This window comes from Zootoca vivipara, chromosome 5 (assembly GCF_965207765.1).
Source record: "Zootoca vivipara chromosome 5, rZooViv2.hap1.1, whole genome shotgun sequence".
NCBI classification, from domain to species: Eukaryota; Metazoa; Chordata; class Lepidosauria; order Squamata; family Lacertidae; genus Zootoca; species Zootoca vivipara.
The window spans coordinates 41691605-41706504 of record NC_142588.1 but is presented as its reverse complement, the minus strand read 5'-3'; the positions used below and the strand labels follow the sequence as shown (position 1 = coordinate 41706504).

Genomic DNA, 14900 nt, shown 5'->3' with positions numbered 1-14900 from the left:
TTTGCTTTGTGTGAGAAGGTGACATTAAATTTGCTTTGATTCAAAATTGAGCTACTGTGGTGGCATCTCTAGTTGCTGCAGCAGTGCTTTTAGCAGCAGTTATTTGTTTTCATGAGGTATTTCAGTAGTAATCTCTCTCTCTCTCTCTCTCTCTCTCTCTCTATATATATATATATATATATACTGTATATAACAGAAAAGTATAGATAGAGTTCACGCCTTAAAAATTACCTTACTTTGAAGAAAGAAACTAACATTCTTTCAGCTAAGTTTTAGTGTGCTCTCTTAGAAACCCAGAGCATTAGACTTACTGGAGCAGAATGCTCTCCTTGTGAAACTGGAGTGATTTACATTTAGCATCTGTTTTGGGCCGAGAGTGGGAATTGGCTTTGTAATTTCTTCTGTCATGCCACTGTCAGAAAATTAAGCTGTTTACGCTAGACTATAGAAGGTTAATGGCTGTTCTAGCAAAGGTCAAGTGGTCATTTTAAAGAGAGGCTATGCTGAATAATCGAAAATGGCAGAAGGATAAAGCATAAAATCTTATCTGACTGCTCATCCTATACATTTCTGTTCTCTACCTATCTGTCTTGGGACTTGAAAGAAAACACTTGCCTTATCCTGATTGTCTCTTTTACTACTTATAGAAAAGAAATATGCTAAATAAGATGCTGAATATTCACTCAAAGAAAGGGCCTGGCTTCATTCCTGAGCATAGTTTATTTGGAGTAAGTTCTACCTCAGCACCTCTACATGGTTAAAATAATTGGTCAGCTCGGGTGGCAAAATCCCAGACCACTTAATCTTGTGTTTCTGGTTTGGCTAGTCAGTGAGATTCTTCACTTACAATGGAAGAAGAAAGAGTGTTTAAGGTGTGTATGCACAGAAGGGAGTTCTGGCTTATTGCCGCCATCTTGGTGGCATATACACCCATTTAGTAGTAGTAGTAGTAGTAGTAGTAGTAATGTCGTAGGTCAACTGGAACAAGAGATCAGGCCTCCTACTTCTCTCACATTTTTGTCAAAAGCAACCATAGTGAACACACCAAAATAGTTCATGGAAGGTGAGGTTATCAGGGACTCTTAGTCAAGATGTCTATGTATTGTCTCCAGTATTAGAGGCAGTAAGCTTCTGAATGCCAGGTGCTGAGGGGCACAAGTGGGGAGGCTGCCACTGTGCAAATGTGTTTCTTGCAGGCTTCCTTATAGGGAACAGGATGCTGGACTAGATTGGCCTTTGGTTTGATCCAGCAAAGCTATTTGTATGTTCTTAAGTTCTAAAAATATTTGAATCTAATTTTAACCTTTTTATTCCCAGGCGTTATTATAAAGAAATAGATGGCTTAAAACTTGACGTTGGGGCATATATGAAGGCATTGGAGGTATTTTATCGTTCAAAGGGATATGTTTATTGCAAGCGTTGCACTGCACAACCACATTTGTTTGTATTGATCAGCATGTGGACACAAATCGGGTGGAGGTTTCTTATATTAGAAATTGCAAGTGGGTCTCTGTCTTTCTAGGGCTTTTTTTGGGCGGGGGATAAACATTTTTTAAAGTCCTTGTTACTTTGGTGGTGTTGATTATTTGGAGGAGAGTAAATATAATCAGCTGTAAGAACAATGCACAGCTCTCTCATTTAGTTTGGAACCTTTTGCTACGTAAAGCTTAGGAGTAAATGCATTTCACAAACTGAGGGGCAGAGTTAAGTGGGCAGGGAAGTAGCTCATCAATTTTATATGTTAACAACTGACAAGGTTCTAACACTTCCGATGGGTTTTATGAAAGATTAGGCTGCAAGTAGCTTGAAAGAAAAAGGCAGGCTATGTTAGTAGTGGTATATCAGCAATGAGCCAAAGCATGAAGTGACTTGTTTCTATCAGTTGCAGCATGCCTGTTATCTGCTGCTTTTTGTGATACCATTACATTCTTTTCAAGTAGCCCACAGAAACTCATAGCTTTTTTTTTTAAAAAAAAACCAACAACCCAATTTTGGATAGTTTCAAAGAACATATTTACCAAAAAATATAGGTGTACATTGGAAAATTGCACAATTATTTAGACATGACTATAATGATGATGATGTGCCTTATTTGTATGTAAATCAATCAGACACCTTTGTTTTGAAAGTTAACCATGTTAATTTTGTTTTCTCATGTAGTATGCATGTGATATTCAAGCGGAGGTGGTGGGAAAGCCAGCCAAAATGTTTTTCCAGTCAGCCTTGACAGAAATGGGCATTGAACCACACCAGGTAAGCTTTCTTGATTAATATCATCTGCATTAACTGTAGCAATACCTCCAGTGGGTGATTTGGAAGGGAAAATATAAACAAACAGTCTACGTTCACAAAAGGTGGTATAACATGGGAGCAGCGAACTCACAAAGGACTTCTGCTCCTTTTCTGTGAAAAGAAAAATTGCATGGTTCCCATGTTAAATTGCTCACTCATGGAGATTACTCACATGAGTTGGGTCCTGTTTAGTTTATTTTCCTTTACTTTACTCCTTCTGTCCCACTTTTTAAAGGATGAGTTGGCCATAGAGTATTTGCTTGAACAGATTCATAGTGCAGAATGCAATTTTAAAATTGACTTCTTATCTTTGCCAAATTTTGAGTGGGTTTTGACATTGTAGGATCCACTTAGCTCATGTCTGTCAGGGACCAGGAGTCAGATTCCCCTTCATTGGGGAATGGAGGTGAGGACTCCTTTAAGTAAGGCTGGTGGCCACCATTACAACTATCACTTCCAACTATTTTCTCCCCCAAGCTTTCATACAATGCATTTCTCCCCCAAAGCAGTATTCCGTATTGATTCAGATTTAAAAGCAATTAAGTTCTTAAACATGTTTAAGACAATAATATCATACTGCTTTTCTTTTATGTGCCATAGCCTTTTAATTTGCTGTATCTTGTTATACAAAAGTTGGAGAAAAACATGCCCTGGCTCCACTTTAAGCCAGTGATATAAGTCCTCCTGCGACAGCACAAACTTTCACTTGGAAGGAATAAGAATTATGAATTACAAGATAATAATTCCATCCAGTGGTTTGGATGATATAAAGAAAAACAACAGCATGTGTTGTGTCTTAGAACCTAGAGCTGATGCTCTGACCCTGTATTTCATGCTTTGTTTGTTTTATCGTATTATAGAATATAGGCATTGAGAAGAAATAGTAAGTCATCGAGGCTCAGTTGTCCGTTGGATGATTGTCCCTTAAATAGATTTTAGAAGGGTGATGTTCATTCTAATTTTGAAAATATCAGACTTTGGAATATGAAATCAAAGGAAGCTTTTCCTTTTATATCACATTCCAAAATTCTTATTTTTTGAGTGTGTGTGCTTTCTGTGTCCATTCCCTGTTTATTCTCTCTTACATTCTACCATTCGGGAACACATTGACCCCCTTTTATGCACAGTATTCATATACATTTACACACAGAGAGAGAGTCTTACAACTGACTAGCACTATGATAGCGTTGCAAAATGGTTAGAGTGTTGGACTATGACCTGGTAAACCAGGGTTCGAATTCCCACTCAGCCTGAGTGACCTTGGGCCAGTCATCGTCTCTTAACCTAACCTACCTCACAGGGTTGTTGTAAGGATGAAATTGGGAAGAGAGAGGGTATACCACCTTGAGATCATTGGAAGATAAAGGTGGTCTATAAACTTAATAAATAGATATATAGTGCTTCCCTCTTCCTTGTCTGCTTCCCCACCAGCACCACACAGCTGTCCCTCGAACCACAGTGCTGATAGCTTCACACAGTTCTATATGGAATACTCATAAATATTATATAACCCTTCAGCAACTGCACGGAGGTCATTTCAATACAAAGTCATTATTCTACTGCCAATACCACCTCAAAGCCTGCTGCCTGTGTTTCCCGCAGTTGTTTGTGTGGCTTTTTTTATACCAGTTGTTTATCTGATTTTGAAATTGCAGAAAGAGAGTTGTCTTGCCAATGTTCTGCACTTTCACTTCTTAATCTTATTTTGCTCACTGCAACCATCATGTGCCCTAACATTGTCCAAATGGTGTGGCTTTGACCACAGTAAATAACAGTAGATAAATAATGTGTGTGTGTGTCTGCCTGCCTGTGTGGGGATGGATCCTATAGGATTTTGTATTATATATAGCTCTTTCTATATATAACTCTCTCTATATATAGCTCTCTCTATATATAGCTCTCTCTCTCTCTCTCTCTCTCTCTCTCTCTCTCTCTCTATATATATATATATATAGATATATGAATGAGAGAGAAAGCTTTTTATGGCATACAGTTTAGTCATACTAATTTTTTAAAACATAACTTTTTATCCCTTATTTTGCCAGGAGTTCCTGAAAATGCTGCTCTATGACTTCTTTTTTCTTTTTAAAGAAAAACAGTCTGTTAAAATCCTGATCCTGGATTTTAATCCTGATCTTCTTTCCTAGTTATCACGTAGCTAAGCTATATGTTTCACTTTTTGTAATCTTCCTTCACAAGTCAATCCTTAAAGCACTTTTAACTGTTTTTGCCACTCTTCCCCAAGCTCTTTCCAATTTGTTGCTATCTTTCTAGTAATGGCCAGGACCGAACACAGCATTCCACTTGTACTAATCCATTAATCCCAGTTTGAAGGGCCCAGTGAACCAAAAAAGAAAACACTGCCACTTATTTTTTTTAAAAAACGCCACACACATATGATGAAAAGGTGGGCAGATTTTGAGGAAAAGGCTCAGTGGACTTGCATCTTGTTGCTTTAAAAGCAAGCAACACAGGAACGACATAAACCCTATTCAGACGCTCAGCCTCCTCAGGTGTAAACAAACACTGGGATAAATGGGGGGGGGGTTGCCAAGCCCTGCCCCCTCCAGCATATCATCTGTATGTGATTCAGAGTCCTCAGTGTGTTTGAAGGCAAGGGTGTCCTGTCTTTGTGCTGCTATTTTGAACTCTGTAGTGCTATAGGAACATTAGCATTCAGACTGCTCAGTAGGGTAAGACTTGAGAAACCATTGCTGGTAGTGTTGTGCTTAGATTTCCATTGTCTTAACAAGGAGATGGCTCTTCCTTGTTGTGCTTGGCTTGTACTACCCAGAAAGATGTCCTTGCAGTGTTTGTTTCCATTTTTTTTAATGGTTGACTGAGATGAAATTAGTTTACAAGTGGGACCGGCAACAAAATGCGCTCCCATTCATAATTCCAACAGAAATGTATAGAAATACACAGGTATGGAAAAAGTAGATAGGGAAAAGTTTTTCTCCCTCTCTTGTAATACCGGAACTTGTGGATGTCCAGTGATGCTGAATGCTGGAATATTCAAGACATATAAAAGAAAGATTATAAGGCATATAAACAATGCAGTGATGACCACCAAACAACTCCTCACCCACAATAATACAACCACCAGACTTAACATGGACACTGGTACCAGAGCCTGCAATAAACCCAGATGCCAACTTTGCTGCCACATACACCCGGACAACATCATTACTGGCCCCAACAACATCCAACATACCATCTCAGGAATATTTAATTGCTCATCTTCTAACATTGTGTATGCCATCAAATGCCAACAGTGCCCTTCAGCTCTCTATATTGGACAAACAGGCCAAACCCTACACCAAAGGATAAATGGACATAAATCTGACATCAGGAACCACAAGACAGAGAAACCAGTAGGAGAACACTTCAATCTCCTAGGACATTCTATACAAGATCTCAAAGCAGCTGTTTTATTACAGAAAAATTTCAGGAACAGACTGGAAAGAGAAGTTGCTGAATTGGAACTCATTACCAAGCTTAAAACCATGGAGCCACCTGGGATGAATAAAGACATTGGATTCTTATCTCATTATGCATGATCAAGCTTTCTTTAGCGCCTCAGCCCTTGCTCCCCCCCCCAGGACCTATTGCAGTCATCAGCAGTCGTTAACAGCCATCTACAGGTTTACCACTCCCATCAGCCCATCACCCATTCCCATCACCCCCACCCTCTGAATATACATAAGGGTCTGGTGGATTCTGTTTCAGTGTATCTGATGAAGTGTGCATGCACACGAAAGCTCATACCAAAATATAAACTTAGTTGGCCTTTAAGGTGTTACTGAAGGAATTTTTTTATTTTGCTTCGACTCAGACCAACACGGCTACCTACCTGTAATTGGATGACTTTAAAAGAGAATTAGACATATTCATGGAGGGATGAGATTATACTCTACCTTCGCTGTCAGAGATAGTATGCTTCTGAATACCAGTTGTTTGAGGCTCAACTTACTTGCCGTGAAACAGACGTGTTCTTTTCACCTGAGCACTGCATGTATTTTGTACACATCCCCCCACCCTACACATAGATTATCTTTCACACACGAAGCAGCCACAAGGAATGGCTCAAGAATGCAGCCATAATCACTGTTTTTTTTGGGGGGGGGGAATAGCTGACAGTTTTATCTAGTACATCGAGCTTGTCTATTCATGCATGCAAGGTTTGTTGCGTGTGTTGGTATCTGCCTAGGATGATAAAATAGGGCCTAGCATGATGACATTCACCTCATAAAATTGTTCAGGCCCATTTATGTATTGCACTTAAATATAAAATTAGCTGTATCATTAAATCATTGTAAATTCCCATCTGTGCTTTATCAAACATTACAGTGGGTTCCCCCCCACACCTTTCTTCATTTTGCCACTGCAATGTCTTAAACCGTCTCACTGCGGCAGAGCTAGACAGTGGCTAAAGTTTGAATTTTTTGGAGCTGCTTTAATCAATAAAGTTATCACCAGTCATTTCCCTTGATAACTGCTTTGTAAAGAGAACCTGACTTTGCTTGCTACAGCTGAGATGTTTTCAACCTGCTCCTGGAATAGAAGGTACTCCCTAAAGTCCAATTTTCATTTTAACCTTTCCTCAATAGCCTAGGAAAAAAACCAGATTGCTGGTATTACTTTAATAGATAGGAAATTTAAACCTCTTAGAGGTAACCTGCCCCTTCTTATGATTCAATAATATGACAAAGAATAACACATCTTTAAAGGTTACTGAAATAGCCTAATTCATATGTTTTAGGACTGCTGTAACAGTGGGTGATTTTTACTGTATTACGCTAAAGCCTAAATAATGTTAAGGTTCCAGTACTTTAATGCCATCATAAAAAGGTCTATCTGAAGCAAATTGTCCTGCTCTAATGGGAGTTGCAATGGGTCACCAAGAGTGCATAAACTACTGGTAGTTGCAAATTCCTGATTTTGATAGTGCCAAATATAGGTATGAAATGGTGCATAAGAATGCATCCCTCGTTCCCATGGGTCCATGAGGCAACTTTCCCACCTTGTCCCAATGTCATTATGCTGCACTAAAAGCAAGAATGCCATTTGCCTAGTTAGAAACCTCTGCTTGGTGCAGTGCATCCTGGATATCATTGAAAAACGGAAGCAATCCACAAATGTGAGGCTTGTCGAAAACTTGAGAGTATGAATAGTTGCGTTACGTTTTCTCACTGAGGTGGAGTGCTGCATGCACATAGGTGGCATGGGAGTAAACTAGCATGGAAGGACAGGTAAACATCACTCTGGCCCTGCCTCAGCAAGTGTTGTAGCCTCCTGTTTTGTCACCCTATTTTTGTCCAGGTACCTTAGCAGATACCTTAGCAGGAGCAATATTATTTTAAACCGACGACAACACACCTGAGCTGCTGCTTTCTCAATGGTAATAGAAGATTGGAAAGCTGGAATGATCTTGGACTCAGGCATAGATGAACACACAGTAAATTGTTTTATACTGAGTCAGACCATTGGTCTATCTAGTTGTGAATGATGTACGCCAAGTGCAAGCAGAAGGTAGAACCAGGACTAGTAGTAGATCTGGGTGAGTTCCAGCAGACCAGCGAGGATTTCTGACTCCTAATTATTTAATAATGCAGCAACAAATAGACTCCCCCTCCCCCAAAATTAAGGCCACACCAGCAAAGAAAGCCTGGGACGTGGGAACCAGAATTGAATTCATGCATGGAATGATTGTGTGGCACATTCTGGTACTGTAAACGAATTCCTAGGCTTAGTATATGCTCAGAGGCACTCTGTTACTTCATTGTGAGATGTCTGCCTTGCATAGCCAGTCTCTTGCCCTCCTAGAAATAAAGTTATGAAGCCAAATGCATAGGTACCTGTCAGGGGACCTTCCTACAGGGAACCTCCCCCATCCTGTTGACCAGCTCTTTGCCCAGTGAGAGCAGCTGTAGTGGGTCAGGTGGGGGGAATGAGGAAGTTAACAGTATGGAGGAGGCAAGGCTCAGTGATGGTGGAGAGCCTTTGCGCCGCCTTGACCAAGAGGTGGAGGGGAGCAGGCAGCCCCTTCCAACGCCCGAATTAAGGCGGGCCACTAAACGTAAGGTTGGGAGGAGGTGTTTCGGGGTGCCCAAACTCTTATGCTGGTCATGCAACAGGAAACGTCTACTCCCGGGTTCTGCGAGTGACTATAGGAGGCCATGTTTTCTGCTATCTTTGCACTGTAAATACTATGCACAATAAAACCTTTAAAGACAAGTACGGACTTGGGCGTCCTTACTCGAGAGTAGCCGCAACAACACTGTTACAGTACTCTTCAAAGCAATTTCTGTGGAATGAGCCAGCCTGGCTGCTCCCACCTGTAAGTGGCTTTAACCAATGAGGGAAATCAGTTATGTGATTGATAAGTGAGTTGTTTGGACACCAGGCAGTAAGAATTCTTGGGGTCCTTGTTTTCTTCTCCCCCCTTAGTGCCCTTTTTCTACTCCTGTCTTGTCTTCTATTAAGTTCTTGGAATCTCTATAGCAGGCATCCCCAAACTGCGGCCCTCCAGATGTTTTGGCCTACAACTCCCATCATCCCTAGCTAACAGGACCAGTGGCCAGGGAAGATGGGAATTGTAGTCCAAAACATCTGGAGGGCCGGAGTTTGGGGATGCCTACTCTGTAGTTTGCCCTTCCTGTTTACCTAGCAATCTGGATACATCCAGCTGTGGTGGGTTTGTCTAAGATCATGTACTCCCTTAGAAGTTGTTTTCTGCAAATACTACTACACAGCTAGTGAGGGTGGATGTTGAAGAATTCCCTTTCCCTCTAAAGGCAAATGTCAAAACTTTGTGAAGAGGCTCAGGTTTGTCTTGTGCTGTGCAGGAGCTAAAGACCAGACACTCATTTGGAATTCACTTACAGTACAGTGGTATACATGTCTATTCAGAAGTAAGTATCTTTGGTTTGGCCTACACTTTGGTTTAGGATTGGCATTGAGGAAAAACTAGGATATCGCGCCTTTAACAGCTGTGTGTTGCAGACAGAAATTGAACATGCTCAGCCTTTTCTAGTATAGAAATAGAGTTGTGGGAAATGCTTCACCATGACAGTACTGTCTAATTTTGTGTTATGCCAGGTTCACAAGACAACTGTGTTATATTACACCATACCCCAATGGCAGCCATTTTGTGACAGCACACTCTCAAAAGTTGAAATGTTCCTAGTAGTTTAAAAATGGCGACCTTTGTTCTTCTGCCAGATAGATAAAACTCCAGGTAGATACAACTCCAAATAGATAGAATTCTCCCCCCGCCCAAATAATAATGCCATAGGTACTAAGCCTTGCAAAGGAAAATACAAGAGGGGCTTTACTGAGTATTCATTCCTGAACTTTGCTTATTAATCATTGTTGATTTAGCCTTTTTAAGTGTGTAAGGTGATTGATTATTTCTGCCACTTTTCTTCCTGCTACATTTAAGAAATTAGGTTGTGACAGAATGCCTGATTCAAGGCCACTAGTAAGTTTTACAAATAAGCAGAGTTTGGGAATCTCTGCTCTGACCTCTGAGCCATACTGATCCATATTATTTGGGCCTCTTATATACATCCTCATCTTTTGGTGATCATTCTCATGCTTTCCAAAGTGAGTATTCCAATATTGGCTTTCCACAGCTCGTTGGTCCACTGGTCACAAGAAAACAAGGATATGTGTACTGCAATTTTATAACAGCCACTATCTCAAGGAAAACACCCATCTCTGGTTGTCTTCCTTTTGTGACACATCTCTTATTTCTGTAGCCTTCAATGTCACTTTGCCTCTTGCAGCACCTTCTAAGTTTATAATAGGAATTTTAGTTAATTTAAAACAATTTCCTCACGCTAATTGAACAAAACAACTGTGCTCCCTGTGTAAAATGTGCAGACAAACTGGAGATCTTTTAATTCTGGCCTTCAGCAGGCATGTGACCTTTTGGTTTTATCTCCCCCCCATCCCTCTCTGCCTGTTCCCCCCCCACCTTAGTATATTACAGTCAGAGAGGAAGTTAAACCTAGGTTTGACAGGTAGAGTTTTTTATTTCCCTTGACAGTGCACCTCTTGACCTCTATCTTCTTGCCAATGATTTTTTAAATCCTAAATGATTTGGGAATAATTGCTCCTCCTTTAGTGATTATTGCCCTTCACCGATAGTAAATCTGTGAAATCCCAGGGGGCTGGAGTACATTTTTGTATGCGTATGCCACAAGCTGGCCTGGATAGGCACTGCTGCTCATGTGCAGCTGCACTTTCAATGTGGATGGTCTTCTCGCATGAAAACTTCTCTTTAGAGACAGAGCGGAATACTTCACCAGTAATCAAATGCCCCGGTTAATTACAGCAAGGGATTTGATCCTTTTTAGGTCCCTCATTTTGCAGGCATCTTCCTTGGAGCTTTATAAACCACTGGAAAACTGTGTTTCCTTAAACATTTGATACCAAACAGTAGAGTTGCCTAGGCATAGGCTCCTGGTTTAGTGGAAGGGAACTTGGCCCTGACCTGGAGCTGAGCAAGCCACACATTTGTTTCCAAAATCTATTACATTTGAAATTTCCATTTTGAAACAATAACCACATTTGAACACTCAATTGTTAAATCAAGATTCCTACTCATGCTACTGAATTATGCAGCTTTCTATGAAATCTGCATAAAAATTGTAGTGGAGACAAGAGCACCAACAGCTGCTGCCACTTCATTCTTGCCTACTGCTGTTGGTTCCAGTTGCCGCATAATTACTTTGATCCCTACTAGTAAGAAGCAATTATAAAAATAGGATTGTGTGATCATAGGTATCCAACTTCCCAGCTGAGCAATTAGTTCTGGAGCCAATGTAAAATGGAGCCAACTGAGATCCGGACTCCATTTAGCTTACTGAATCCTCATTTGGAGAGTTTAGTTGCATGCAGCTAGGTCTGCAATCAGATCCATTGCTTTGCCCCTAACTTTCACAAATGCCAAATAATATACTATAGTTTGTTGGTACCAGACCACTCTAATTAATCCCTGGATCTAGCAAGTGTTAGAATTTAATCACAGCTTGGGTTGTTAAGATGGGTGCCAGACCTCTTTAATCCCTGGATCCAGCAATGATTAAAATCTAATCAAGCCAAGATAGCTTCCTCCGAGGTGATAGCCTAGGTGATGAGCCATTAAGGGGGGGCTTAAGGAGCTCAGTGCGAGAGTTGAGAGTTGTGGTGTGACCTGGAAGTAAAGGAGCAAGGTGTAGAGAGAGTCAAGAGCACGATATTTGATTTCTGTTTGAATCCAAGCAGCAATACCCTTTTGCAGTGTTGATGCTGTGAACCCTTTCATCACAGGCTCAGGTTGTATATATCTGAAAATAAACCATATATCATAAAGATGCCACAGTCTCCGCTGTGCCTCATTTCCAAGAGGAAACAGGAACCCTGGGTTGGAACCCCTGGAATCTCGTACCGCTCGGAGATTAGGGTAGCATGCAATAATACAATATTTTATCCTTTCACATAAATAATATACAATCATTTGTCCTTTACCATAAAAGGTAACAATTGCATTTGAATGATAGTTGAAATTATTTGTTGGGGGGATAGCTGCCAAGTCCGGGTCGTAAAGATCCGGGATCGGCAGCGCGCGCATTACCGGAAGTTGCGTGACGCAACTTCCAGTGGCGCTTCGCCCTTCTATGGGCACCAGAAAATGGCGGTGCCGGAAGTCGTTTCCGCGCATGACCGGAAACACGTAAAAGCGACTTCCGGCGCCGGCGCCACCATTTTCTGATGCCCATAGAAGGGCAAAGCGCCACCGGAAGTCGCGTCACGCAACTTCCAGTCATGCGCGGAAGCGACTTCCGGCGCCGCCGCCATTTTCTGGTGCCCATAGAAGGGCAAAGCGGCACCAGAAAAATGGCCGCCGGGCAGAAGCCAATTTAAGGGACAATACCGGGATTTTCCACCAAACGGGAGACCGCCGGGAAACGGTAAGAAAAAAGGGGTTTTCCCGGCGGATACGGGATACTTGGCAGCTATGGTTGGGGGGTGCAGGGGGGGGAAAGAATCATGTCTGTCTGAATGGTCTTAAATTCACAAATAGCTGGTGAAGCAATGCCCCTTCTTTATGATAGAAGTGACAGCAGATCCTAAATGATTTGGGAATAATTGCTCCTCCTTTAGTGATTATTGCCCTTCACCGATAGTAAATCTGTGAAATCCCAGGGGGCTGGAGTACATTTTTGTATGCGTATGCCACAAGCTGGCCTGGATAGGCACTGCTGCTCATGTGCAGCTGCACTTTCAATGTGGATGGTCTTCTCGCATGAAAACTTCTCTTTAGAGACAGAGCGGAATACTTCACCAGTAATCAAATGCCCCGGTTAATTGCAGCAAGGAATTTGATCCTTTTTAGGTCCCTCATTTTGCAGGCATCTTCCTTGGAGCTTTATAAACCACTGGAAAACTGTTTCCTTAAACATTTGATACCAAACAGAACAGCTGCCTAGGCATAGGCTCCTGGTTTAGTGGAAGGGAACTTGGCCCTGACCTGGAGCTGAGCAAGCCACACATTTGTTTCCAAAATCTATTAAATTAGAAATTTCCATTTTTAAACAACAACCACATTTGAACACTCAATTGTTAAATCAAGATTCCTACTCATGCTACTGAATTATGCAGCTTTCTATGAAATCTGCATAAAAATTGTAGTGGAGACAAGAACACCAACAGCTGCTGCCACTTCATTCTTGCCTACTGCTGTTGGTTCCAGTTGCCGCATAATTACTTTGATCCCTACTAGTAAGAAGCAATTATAAAAATAGGATTGTGTGATCATAGGTATCCAACTCCCCAGCTGAGCAATTAGTTCTGGAGCCAATGTAAAATGGAGCCAACTGAGATCCGGACTTCATTTAGCTTACTGAATCCTCATTTGGAGAGTTTAGTTGCATGCAGCTAGGTCTGCAATCAGATCCATTGCATTGCCCCTAACTTTCACAAATGCCAAATAATATACTATAGTTTGTGGGTACCAGACCACTCTAATTAATCCCTGGATCTAGCAAGTGTTAGAATTTAATCACAGCTTGGGTTGTTAAGATGGGTGCCAGACCTCTTTAATCCCTGGATCCAGCAATGATTAAAATCTAATCAAGCCAAGATAGCTTCCTCCGAGGTGATAGCCTGGGTGATGAGCCATTAAGGGGGGGCTTAAGGAGCTCAGTGCGAGAGTTGAGAGTTGTGGTGTGACCTGGAAGTAAAGGAGCAAGGTGTAGAGAGAGTCAAGAGCATGATATTTGATTTCTGTTTGAATCCAAGCAGCAAATACCCTTGTATATATCTGAAAATAAACCATATATCATAAAGATGTGCCTCATTTCCAAGAGGAAACAGGAACCCTGGGTTGGAACCCCTGGAATCTCGTTCCGCTCGGAGATTAGGGTAGCATGCAATAATACAATATTTTATCCTTTCACATAAATAATATACAACCATTTGTCCTTTACCATAAAAGGTAACAATTGCATTTGAATGATAGTTGCATTTATTTGTTGGGGGTGCGGGGGGGGGGAGAATCTTTATGATAGAAGTGACAGCAGATTATGGTACTTGTTCAATCAAAGTAAAATTCCATTTGGTATGTCTAGAATGCAGGTCTTGAAAGAAAACGAGCATTAAAAATGCAATGTTTGTATCAATAAGTTGAATCGTCTCCTCACCTTTCTACATGGCATAATTCCAGAAAATCTGATACTGGCTCCTAATCATTTGTAATATATTCTCAATCTGTTTTAGAATAGGTATATTTTGAGGAAGCCAGCATAGGGATCGACAGCTTTGATGGTATATTACTGATAGCCTTTTGATATGGCAGTGATCAGTGTGTGTGTCCCCCCCCCCCCGGGAGGTACTCAAGGGTACACAGTATCGGCTCCTCTTTTTGTTGTTGTTTAAAAGTGTGACACTTACTTCACTGTGAGTACCTGCACCTCTTTTTTTGGAAGGGTATTAAAAAGTGTGACACTGTAACAACTTCATGGTGAGTCCTGACACCTATTTTTCTAGGGGAAAAGCACTGGAGGTGATGGAAGGAGACCTGGATGACATGTCAGCTTAGAGTGGTACCAGAACAGCTGGAACAGCCACTGATGCAACTGATTCTATGCATTATGAAATTGGGCAGGGGCAGGACACAGAGAGCTGGGTTAGGGACAGCTCATCTATGCATACTAAGGCATTTTGATCATCATGCAGTTAGCAACTGGCTTTTATTTTAGCATGACAAATCTGCCTGCTCTGTCTCACACATGATGCAGCTGTAGCTGTGCTTCATCCACTGCTGTACACATGTTTTCAAGGGAGAAGTGTTCAGTATTGTTTTTCACATGAAATGAAACTTGCTAAACTTGAATATCATGATCAGAGGAAATCTTTAGCAAACAGTTTGATGGGCTTTGCAAAATCTAGAGTGACATTTCCCCCACCCCCTTAACATTTAGTTATATTTTGAAAGCAAATAACAGGAACCATCACCAAGAGAGACACTGCCAGTCATAATACATTTTCTGTTCCCCTAAAGCCCACCATTCTGTAACTAACTCCACAACCAACTGCAATATGCAATTAATTGGCATTGC

At 41.3% G+C, this 14900-nt stretch overlaps 1 protein-coding gene across 1 annotated transcript in view; it reads left to right on the top strand.

Moving 5' to 3' along the window:
• LHPP (phospholysine phosphohistidine inorganic pyrophosphate phosphatase) overlaps window positions 1-14900 on the top strand; it is a 111729-nt gene that overhangs the window by 22072 nt on the left and 74757 nt on the right. Inside the window, exons 4-5 of the mRNA XM_035137458.3 lie at window positions 1318-1381; window positions 2161-2253. Of these exons, the coding sequence (XP_034993349.3) occupies window positions 1318-1381; window positions 2161-2253 (157 nt within the window). The remainder of the gene's footprint in view (window positions 1-1317; window positions 1382-2160; window positions 2254-14900) is intronic.